The sequence below is a fragment of the Suncus etruscus genome, chromosome 2, assembly GCF_024139225.1.
Source record: "Suncus etruscus isolate mSunEtr1 chromosome 2, mSunEtr1.pri.cur, whole genome shotgun sequence".
Lineage (NCBI taxonomy): Eukaryota > Metazoa > Chordata > Mammalia > Eulipotyphla > Soricidae > Suncus > Suncus etruscus.
In genome coordinates this window covers 38,210,242-38,222,253 of record NC_064849.1, presented here as the reverse complement: position 1 = coordinate 38,222,253, position 12,012 = coordinate 38,210,242, and the positions used below count along the sequence as shown (strand labels likewise).

The 12,012-nt window shown below is 41.9% G+C and overlaps 1 protein-coding gene across 1 annotated transcript in view; it reads left to right on the top strand.

Moving 5' to 3' along the window:
* Nucleotides 1-5,689: 5,689 nt before the first annotated feature.
* Nucleotides 5,690-12,012, top strand: part of GPR137C (G protein-coupled receptor 137C) — a 105,262-nt gene continuing 98,939 nt past the window's right edge. The window contains exon 1 of the mRNA XM_049768941.1: nt 5,690-6,331. Coding sequence (XP_049624898.1) covers nt 5,690-6,331 — 642 coding nt within the window. The remainder of the gene's footprint in view (nt 6,332-12,012) is intronic.

The window sequence follows — 12,012 nt, the reverse complement described above, 5'->3', positions numbered from 1 at the left end:
GTATTGCTTTCACAAGAACCCCAACATTGGCACAGGGCAAGCAGCATAGAAATTGTCCTGTGTATAAAGAAAATTAAGAAATATTAAAATTAAGGGTCCGGAGAGATAGCATGGAGGTAAGGTGTTTGCCTTGCATGCAGAAGATTGGTGGTCCAAATCCCGGCATCCCATATGGTCCCCCGAGCTTGCCAGGGGAGATTTCTGACTGTAGAGCCAGGATTAACCCCTGAGCGCTGCCGGGTGTGATCCAAAAACAAAAACAAAAAAAATTAAGAAAACTTTTATCAGTTACTGGCAGACATGATTTATGTTAAGAAGTGGCAAAACATTTGTTAAGTTCACTGTAATGATTTGGAGGTGACATGTACCCAATGAATTTATAATAAATTGTGTGCCCAGGATTGTGTGTCTATGAACTTATTTAAAACCCTAAGAGAAAATGATGGAAGACACAAATGAGATCTCTACAATAGCTGCTATAGGTTGTGTTCACCTATTGTACAGGAAAGCGTGCTCAATGGAAAGAGATTTAGAAAAACACCATCCAAACTAGAATATCATATTGACTGAAGTCAGCCAGATGGAGAAGGCAAATACAGAAAGATCTCTTTCATATGTAGACTATAAAGGAATACAGTGAGAGTAAAAATGGTCCAAGGTAACAGAAATTGAAAACTGGTCTATAGAACTGAGCTTACTAAGTGCAGGGAAATGGAGGGAATGGAAGTAGAGGTGGGAAGAAGAAAACTCTAGAAGAAAACTTGACACTCTCGTGGAGAAATAAAAATAAACACAGCTTACAGCTTGAGGAGCACTTGTTGGGAGAACCAGGGAAAAGAATTAGAGTCCTGGTAATATCTATCCAATTAGACTTCAAATGCTAATACAGTTTGTATATGTTTTCTCCCCTCCCCATACAAATGAAAATTCTTAACAGTTACATGTTCCAACATTTCCCTATGTATTCAAATCACAATTAAATAGATCATTTATCATGTCTATACAGACAGGGACTTGGGTCACAGTTCATTACTCAGAGAACAGAGACTTTGAGTTTAACAGTCACCAGATGGGGTTATCAGATGGGTTACTACAGGAAAGAGAATTGTTGACAAGAAAGGTGGGCTGTACAAATGTTTCTAGTCCCCTCTACATGTTATATTTGTGTCTTTCCACTTCCATGAAACACATGTGGCCATGACTCTTGTGCAAATTAAATGTGCAAAGTGACATATTCTAACTTCTGGAAGTTCCTAAGTGTCAATAAGTGTGTGTGTGAGATGAATCAAGATACACTTTTCCTTTTCCTGTGCTATGATTATTATACTCAGAATGAAATTTCTGTCCATTTCAGTCTCAGAGAGAGTGACAAAAATTTACAGATGACTCAGAACAATCATAAATTAAATTCTGTTTTAAACCCCTGATGTTTTGGATTGTTATAATAATATAGCCCAGTTGATGTTAACAGCAGCCAGAAGTGACTTGAACATAAATATATATATATCCTGGAGGTAAAACAATGTACTGAGAATTCACAGGGAATTGACAAAAATTTACCAGAAAAGATTCAAAAAGGGAACGGCTTTGTCTTGAAAAATGCTATCAATTATTATCATAACAGATACCAGTACAAAACAAATAGGCAAATAAGGGACAATATTATACACACAGATTTCTCAACTGCAAATTTACCTATTGGGTCTGAAATGTGCCCTAAATTTTCAGTATATTTTTTTCTCAGCATTAAATCAGAGTTGGCATGCAATTTTTGCCTCAATCATGAACTTTAAAAAACATGCTAATTTATTATAAAAATTGGGAGGAGAAATGTATAACAATAAATGCAAGATGGTGACAAGAGAGACTACAGTATCTAAAGGGTTCAACCAGGAAACCAAAAGACTAAGGGAAACAGAAATTTGATTTTGTTCAGCCATCAGTATGCTGTGAAAGTTCCCAGAAAACAAAGAGGAAGAGCTTCCATAGAAAATGGTGATTTCAGGGGCCGGAGAGATAGCATGGAGGTAAGGCGTTTGCCTTTCATGCAGAAGGTCATTGGTTCGAATCCCGGCATCCCATATGGTCCCCCGTGCCTGCCAGGAGCAATTTCTGAGCATGGAGCCAGGAGTAACCCCTGAGCACTGCCGGGTGTGACCCAAAAACCACACACACACAAAAAAAAAAAAAAGAAAAGAAAATGGTGATTTCCCAGTCACAAAGGGGGATGGGGTAGGGTCTGTCTTAAGGGAGCAGTTGTTGGCCCTTTATAGCTAGAGCAATTCCAATTTGGAACTGGGATTCTCTAGAGCCTAGTTTCTTTTTTTTGTTTGTTTTGCTTTTTTGTTTTTTGTTGCCACCCAGTAATGCTCATGGGTTACTCCTGGCTATGTGGTCAGAAATTGCTCCTGGCTTGGGGGACCATATGGGACGCCAGGGGAATCCAACCACCCTGGTCCATCCTAAGTTAGTTCATGTAAGGCAAATGACCTATTATTATCACTGCACCACTGCTCTGGCCCCTAGAGCCTAGTTTCGTAAATGCAGGTCTCCACCCCACATAAGATCACATAAAGTTTTAAAATCTTGTTTTGAAATAACTTTAATTTATTATCAACAAATGTTTGATCTGCATTCCAATTTTATACACCTATATACCCAGGGTCACAAAGGCCAACAGAGATCATGAGTGGAAAAAGTTTAAGAATTCCTGTGAAGGAACAAGCTCTCTCATGTGTGACTTACGGCACACAGTAGGGGTCTTAAAGACACACATCCAGGTAGCAACAAAGGTCCAAAGACAACATAATGAAAGAACTGATTCACACAATTGAGAAGGATGGATGTTGGGGTCCTCAGGAAAGGGAAATAGATACAGTGCTGATGGATGTGGTGTTGGAATTATGTATATGAGAAACTATTATCAATAGTATTGTAAAACACAGGACCTTTTTTCTTCTTCTACCCAGAGCAGGGAGGGTGGCTTCCAAATGGTGCTCAGGCAACTAGGGGCGGCAACCAGATTGCAACCGTTGCTAAAAAGGATAGTAGTTCAATGCAAGGACCCAAGGATGCTCGCACCCTCATGGTAGTCAAAGAGAAGCAAACTCTGAGCACATTCAGGTATGGCCCCGAAACAACCAACAAAAAACTAATATAAAGAAAATGTAATGTTGTAAAAATCAGTCCATGTGCCATATCTCCAACCCCAGGTGAACAAGTCTAAAGCAGAGCCGCTGCAGGAGATAATCCAGACCAGGCTGAGGGTGAAACACATGTATTCTGACTATCTTCAACCTCATATGGAGAGCGAGTTGCCTGCCAGAACGTTTTTATTGAGTATAGATCACTCCAAGGCTGGGGAGTAAAAACAGAGTAAGGACAGATAGCTCAGGCTATCCTAAGCCAGTCCCCCCCACCCCAGGTTTACATTTAAGACAATCTCTGTTGGGGCTAAAACTAAGAATAGGTACAAAGGAACCAAGGATGATCTTTGTTTTGGGTGAAATAAAGTTGTAAACAAACAAACTCAAAGAAACCAGGGATGATCTTTGTTTTGGACAAAAAAAAGGTGTAATCTAATATAGTATGACTATGATTTATCTAACTACTAATTTCAGTAGAGAACATTGGACTAAAAAAGAGAAAAAGAAATAAAAAAAAATCCATGGTAAAAGTCTATTCATGAAACTGGTACTTTCCAGTTAAAGATAATGCAAAGTAGGTCAAAAAATAGGAAGTGCACCCTGATTTTGGTTAAGTGCCTAAAATCACTTCAGTCTGAGTTCATGCCTGATTTCATGCTCTTAAACTTATAAAAGTACTCAGGCTTCTTGTGAGTGGAGTCTCTAAGAATCCATAAATCAGCGTTATCATTATTTTATACATTTTTGAGATACTGTGATTTCCAATACTATTAGTGACAGTTTCATGCATGCTTGTCCCAACACCACACCCATCACCAAAGTGCCACTGCCATCCCCCAATATCATCAGACACCTCCAGTACCCCCAGCGTAGTTCAGTAGACCAACTCACCAGTTCTGAAGGTATCATTCTTAAGTTCTACTAAAAATGCTCTCCTTGAGAGCGTGGCTATTAAATAAAACTAATTAGTTTTTTATAGCAGCTACACCTTACTGTAGATAGCACTGAGCAAGCTGCTCTGATTCGATGTGGGACCTCCATATAACAATGCCTGACCGTCTAGAACAGTTTTTCACCTACAAGAAATCCAAAACTCGTCAACATCTAGAACCAGAACCTCTGTCCCACAAACATGGGGGGGGGGGCGGAATGGACATTACAATTCCCTATGGACTACTTTGCTTCCAAGTAAGATGACAGCCCTCTTTTTTGGAAAGAAGCATTAGGATGAAGCATGGGGTGGTAGAAAAGCTTGGTTCTTGTTGCACCTGCAAATGTAGTAGTGTCTTTCACTGGTTTATTTAAATTCAAGTACTTCTTTGTTTTATCACCTAAAACCCCACCACCACTACCACCACCACCAAATCCACCAATCTTCTGGATGTGTTGAGAGATTTGTGCACTGAGAGAAATGCTCACTATAATAAAGCATTTGAGCCCAAGTAACAGCGCCATCAGGTAGCAGGCAAAGGAATAAGACTTGATTTGACACATGTGAAAATTCAGGAGCCCGAGTCTTCTGCTTTGCCTATCAACACCCATTCAAGACTTGCAAGACTGAAGTCGCCTTTTGAATAAAACCTATACCCCGAGTTTCCTCCTAAACTCAGAAGTTCAAAGACCCATGCACCTTCTTCGCCCTATGCACCTCTCCGGTCACCCATCCCATCCTACACCATTCTGCCCACTACGAAACCTTCTCCGGGGAGGATTCCCCCCATGATCCCGGATCTTAGATTCACCCTTCGCCTCATCCATCCTTTCTCCGCCGCTCTAGCAAGAGAGAAGAGAAATTTAAAAAAAAAAAAAAAAAAGCATCCGTTTGAGAACGAATACAGATGAGGGAGGCCCCCTAAATAAAGTCCAAGTTCAAGAACTCGAAGGTTCGGGCCTGGCTGGAGGAGAGCCCACCAGACTGAATGAAGCCTCACCTCTGAGGGCAGAAACTACAGTCTCCTGCTTGGCTTGATGACGGATCCGAGCTCTTGCCACCTACCTGCCCGCGACCCAAGCACGCATGGGCTTGCCCTGGAGCTCGGCCGACAATCCAGGGGAGCATGCCTCCCTCCGCCAGGCCTCCACGAATCGCTAGGCCCAACAACGCTGGGGACCACTTCCAGCTCCAAGCAATCGGGACCACAAGCAGGAAAAATGATAGAAAAAGAAAAAGAAGAGAGAAAGAAAAATCCAGGCTGCGAGTCGCCTCCTTCTCCCCGTGTCCCTGACGCGAGGCCTCGCCGACCAATGCGAAGTGCAGAAGGCGGAGCCCAGAAGCTTTCCCCCCTCCCAGGTGACAGGCGACAAACTAGAGTCCTCCCGCGGGCGCGAGCGGGGGGCCCGTACCGCGGCTCGGACCAATCAGCGGCGCGGGTGGGGGAGTGAAGAGGCGGGAGAATAAAACCGAGGCCGGCGCCTGTCCAATCAGCGCTCGAGATTCTAGAGCGACGTTTCCGCGGACCTATGAGCTTCCGAGCGCGGCGCGCGGGGGGCGTTCCCGCCTGGGCCAATCGGCTGGAGGCCCCGGTGCGGAGCGAGCGCCTCAAATGCTCGGCTCTCTGTCTCAGCTGATTGTCTCCAGCCGAGAGTTGTTTTTTTTCTCTTGCAGCTCTGCGGAGTCGAGCCCGGGCGATCGGGGGGCGGGCGGGCGGGGTGGAGAGGGTGGCGGGGGGGCTCGGGGCTCGGGGCGCTGTCAGGGCACTTGCTTGCGAGGGGTGGGCAGGTGGGTGGGGGACCTGGGGCCGAGCCTCGACGGCGCCTCTCTTCTTCTCCTTGCGGTTCGCGCGCTCCTCCGGCTCCCCCTCATGAGGGCGTCCGTGGGGGCCCCCGCGGCCGGCCGCGAGCCCTCGACGCCCGCCGCCGCGGTGCCCGGCTCGGTGCAGTTGGCGCTGAGCGTCCTGCACGCCCTGCTCTACGCCGCGCTCTTCGCCTTCGCCTACCTGCAGCTGTGGCGGCTGCTGCTGCTCCGCGAGCGGCGCCTGAGCTACCAGAGCCTCTGCCTCTTCCTCTGCCTGCTGTGGGCGGCGCTCAGGACCACCCTCTTCTCGGCCGCCTTCTCGCTCAGCGGCTCGCTGCCCCTGCTGCGGCCGCCCGCCCGGCTGCGCTTCCTGCCCCACTGGCTGCTCTACTGCTTCCCCTCCTGCCTCCAGTTCTCCGCGCTCTGTCTCCTCAACCTCTACCTGGCCGAGGTAAGGCGGGCGGGAGGAGGAGAAGGGAGCCAGCGAGCGCGCGCGCGCGCGAGTCGCACCCGTGCCCGGGGAGGAGCAGGAGGAAGGGGTGTGTGTGTGTGTGTGTGTGTGTGTGTGTGTGTGTGTGTGTGTGTGTGTGTGTGTGTGTGTGTGTGTGTGTGTGTGAAGGAGCTCAGCCTGGGGAAACTGAGGCAGTTTGCAAGGAGGGACTGCAGAGAGGGAAGGAGTGGGTGCCGGCTTCTCGCCCCAAACTGAGCCAGCTGGACCAGGCGCCTCCAGGGCACGAATGAATCCATGGATGAATGAATGAATGCATGCATGCATGCATGCATGCATGCTTGGAAGTGTTGGGAGAGAACTTCAGCCTGGCCCGGACTCTTTCCTCAGTCTTTCTGGAGGTTCTGGCCCATTGAGTGGCTGGAGTCTCGATGCCCCCAGAGAAGTGGCGGGCCCCGGCTCCAGATCCAGACCCATACCCAGACCCGGGGGCTCGGTGCAGCCGGGTTGTGCAGAGAGATAGAGAGAGAAAGAGAGAGAGGTCGGTGCTGAGGTAGCAGCAGCAGCAAGCAGCTCGCCCGCTGGAGGCTGGCGCCAGGCCAGCCATTACGTCACCAGGCCGAGCTCTGCTCCTCCGCTATTGTTGCTGCGTGTCTTTTATTAGAAGCTGCTATTCCCTCCTCCTGCCTCTCTTCTCCCGCCACCCGCACATTCCGTCTAAGCGTCTAAGAGTTGCACACACACACACACACACACACACACACACACACACACACACACACACACACACACACACACACACTCTCACTGGGGATCCTGAACCCTAACCAACCAAAGCGCCCCCCAACCCCCAAAAGGACCTCAAGAGAGCCCTGAAGGTTTGTCCCAGCGAATGAAGTGTTTGCACTGTTCAGCCTCCTCTAACCCCTTTCCAGATCTGTGTTGCTGGGGGGATCCGGGGGTGGCTTGGAGGTTCACTTAGCCTGTTCTTATTCGCAGAAACTAGCCCCCAAACTGTTTCAGATGGGTTTTTGTTGTTGTTGCTGTTGTTGGTTGGTTGATTGGTAAAGGGTTTTTTTTTTTGTTTTTTGTTTTGTTTTTTTTTTTTTTTTTTGGTGGGTTTTGTTTTAGGATTTTTTTGTTTTTGCAATAACTTGCAATAGAACTGGAACCTAATCACACCCCCTTTCTCTCGATGAGGAATTGCTGGTTGGATGGCATTGTTCCGCAGCGCTTAGATATTTGACCCATTTCAAACAGGTTTGGGAGTGTGAGGTTGTCAATCATCTGTGACTGCTAGTGGTAGGTAAGCCACTGAATTTTGACACTTGCCAAAAAAAGATTTCCCCACCCCCCCCACAAAAAAATAGGCTTGAGCAGCAGAGGAAACAAGGTGACATCATATGCTTAATACTGACTTAATATAGAACAATATTGGTGTATGTAGCTAATCCTCTCAAGCTTTCCGAGATGACAATTAACATAGTTTTGAGTAAAGGTGAAAAACATTTGAATCGCATTCAGTGTATATTTCCAACGTCAATCAGCTCTCCTTTAAAATGTAAAATATAATGCACAAATTTAAAATCATAGTCATACTTAATTTTTAACACACTGGAAATAGCAGTTGAAAATCAGTAACAACATTCACCGAACTTTCTTTTCTTTCTCCATCCTGAAGAAGCATAAGCAATACAATGACAAATTCCTAAACAGTAAGAAGCATCAGTACATGTATGGGTGATCAGCATGCCATAGTCATAAACGTATTTTATGTTTTCATCTTTCTTCCTTGTTGTCTAATCTTAATACTCTGGCCTTCAGAGTCAATTATATTTTTTCTAACGTCATTCTGCCTTCTTGTCACTGATTCACTGACTTAAGATATACCCAGATATATTTAATTCCAATAATGTTCAAAATGACAATAAATTTGTATGCTATAAATATCGATATTTCCCCCTCTACATTTTGATTTACAGGATCATTTTAATGAGCCACTGTAATATAGTTGATGGAAATTTCCTAAAGTGGTTACACACCCTTTACTTTGAAAGATATGGTATCGAGTGCACAAATCAGTGAAATATTCCTTATACATTCCCATATTACTACACCCAGATTAAGACGCTCTAAGAACGTTTGCCTTGTCCAGAAAGTCACCTTGTTCGGGCTTCCATTCAGTTCCTCTCATCCTCTTTTAGAGATAAACTGAAAAAGACTATACCCTATAATGAGGGTGTGGAGATGGAGGGATTCTTTATTTAAACTCAATTCAAGAAAGCATCCTACTACAGCATAAAATACACTAAATCTAGATTTAAATTTTAGACTTCTGGTTATATTTCAAGTTAGTATATAAGGATTTAAATACCTAACATCTTCCTTTTAAATTAACCTCTTATTAGGTCTGGAGAATAGTACAGTCGGTAGGGCATTTGCCTTGCGGCTGACCAAGGTTCAATCCCCAGCAACATATAGGGTTCCCGAACCTTGCCAGAAGTGCTTCCTGAGTGCAAAGCCAGTAGTACCCTGAGTACCACCAGGTGTGACCCCAAAACCAAAATAAATAAACTTTTGATGTAGCACTGTAGTTTTTAACAATTAAACTCAACCAAGAAAACAATTGTGTTTTGTAATGTTTCCTCAAACAGGGTTTAGATTATTTGTTGATGTTTTTCATTCTATAATCTAGCCATTTCAAACAACTATATTTAAAAGAACAAATTCTCACCTCATAGCTTGAGGGACTGTAGCGTAAACTCAGCTGATAGGGTGCTTTTCTTGCATGCTGCAAACCTAGGTTTGATCTCCTGCTTCCCATCTAAACCTCACCAGGAGTGACCCTGGAGTGCCCTGAGTACCACAAAAATAAAAATTAAAAAAAAAGAAAAATGTGTCTTAATCATAAAACTTTTTCCTGTTTATTAGAGAAAACCCAAATGAATCTACATTTTAAAATACTTTAATTCATGCTTTTATAAATAAGCCAAGAAACAAAGTAAAGTTCCCACTAATCGATCTGCTGACTTAAGCTTTTAATATTTAAGTTAATTAACTATTGAGATATTTAACAAAATAGTAGAGAAAGTTGTGTGGTGACAGATACAAAACTTGATATTTGTTTATTTTAAATAAATGGTTAAACATTTTCCCCCCTTATGCTAGGAATGGAAACCAGGGTCTCACAAAATATGAACCACTGACTCATATCCCTAGACCCTAGTTGTACTTCCTAACTACCAAATCATTCTCTTTTATGGTTTAATTAAAGTACTATTATGGCATTTTTATATTAAATACCAATCCACTTTGTGTCTGAACACTTGAAAGTATTTTTTAAATACCTATTCACGAATATAAAGCATTCTAACCTTAAGCTAAAAGCTAAAAGAACCTGGAAGCAGTATAAAATTTAACTTAATAAAATAACTATTACTGCTTTAAAAACATTTTCAAATGTCTTCTAAAACTCGTTAGGTTTTCAATAAGTTAAAACTTCTTACACCACTCTTGTTTGATACTTGAATGAATTTGAGATAAGAGAAAGTAGCACTTTCTGAAATACTAGGCTTTTCTTATACTTAAGCTCCTAAAAGTAGATAGTTGGAGGAAAGAAAGAGAACCTTATACACTAATCTGAAAACATCAGCTGTTACAAACCACAGTGCCTAAAAGAAAAAAGAAAGAAAAATGTCTGCCAGAGAGGCAAGGGGAAAACAGGAGAGAAACTAGGGCCATTGGTGGTGGGAAATGTCAATCTTGACATTATCTGATAAAATACTCTCCACCATTGGAAGAAATGAAAGGACTAAAATTGAGAATTGATTATATTCTATCTTTTAATATTATGATGCATGACAAAATCAATGAGTTTGAGGCTCATATTGACATTTCTGCATGTAATTTTGTAATATGAATACAAGTTGTATTATTGACAAAATATACTGACTTATTTACAATTTAACATAGCTAGAAAAATTAAATTGAATATTATGGGGTTTTTTCTATCTGTGGATGCTGTCATTGTCCCTTACTATTGTCATTCAAAATTCACAAAGAACTGAAGAGAAGGGGCTTTATGGAAAGAAAGATAGTACAGGAGTAAGGTACTTACTTTTCATGAGACCAACCCCAGTTTGATATCTGGCATCACCTATAGTCTCATGAACACTATCAGAAGTAACTTCTGAGCACACAAAATATTACAAAATAAAAGAGCAAGAAATTAACTTATAAATCATGATATAATCTAGTCAACATAGCATTAGAATAAGTTTCGAAGAGGGGGAGAAGGAATCTGGTATGTAAAATTTATCCATATTTAGGAGTTTTTCCAGTGAAATTCTTGTTTATGAGAGGAGTGGTGCATATATGGTATAAAACATAAACATATTATAGGTAAACAAAATAATAAATAAATATTAAGAATATATTTTTAAATTTAGTAATCAGGAAGTAGGTCAAAAAGAGCTTTATTGTGCTGTTTTCATTACTAGTTTTATCCAGCCAGGATTCTAGGATCAATATTAGTCAAAAGTGTTTATAAGGAAAAACAGATTGGTTTGAGGTTTATAGTATTGAAGCTTTAAAAAGCTCTCCCTGAGAGCAGCCACCTGACTACATTCCTTTTGGTTTGACTGGATTAAATCACATGAAAAAGCAAAGTTATGTAGAATGATAAAATTAACACATTGATATTTGTCTTGGGTAAAGGGTCATTATTATCTGTGTTCTGCTAGCCTAAAACCTGGGTTTTAAATTTTTTATGTGCTGGAGGTATAGGAAGGTTACATTTGAGATACTACCTGTGGTGAAGTCTAATCAGTGATCTTGCCCTCTCCAGCATAATATAAAAATTCTCCAAGTACATGTTTTCAGTGAATGAGGTGGGAGAAAATAAACAAGTCCTTAGGATTTTATGATAGGACTTGTGCCTATCTACATCTTGTCCTTGGATAAGGAAGTTACAAACTGGAGAAAGAAAAAGTATTACCTAAGAATGCATTACAATCTTATTCTAAAATAAGTTCTAAAGCCTCTACTTTTGTCATTTCTAAAATGAAGAAGAAGAGGCAGAAACGCTAAAAACTTTCTTTAAATCATTTTGACTTGGTAGTAACCTAAAGCACCTGGATAAAACTGCAAATCTTCTTGTTGAGGAATGAGTACCTATACTTAATATTCAGAATCCTGATAAAATTTCAAGGAACCTGAGCTCAACATTTAAAATCACACAAAGTTAGCAAATTTAAGAAGCTTGAAAGCATATCTATTATCTTTCGGATAATAGTGGAATAATTTAGAAATAAATAATAGAGATAAAACTAGAAATTCACAATGATGGCAATTAGCACTCTTAAGCAATCATTGAATTAAAAAAATCGAAAAATTGGGCCGGAGAGATAGCATGGAGGTAAGGTGTTTACCTTTCATGCAGAAGGTCAATGGTTCGAATCCCGGAGTCTCAGATGGTCCCCTGAGTCTGCCAAGAGCGATTTCTGTGCATAAAACCAGGAGTAGCCCCTAAGCACTGTGACCCAAAAACCAAAAAAAAAAAAAAAAAAAAAAAATTTGAAAAAGTATAGGTTATTTCTTGACATGAAAACTGTTGCAGTACAAACAAAAGTTCTTAGTGATAAATGTATACATTATTAAAAAAAAAAAAGATGCTAGAGGACCTG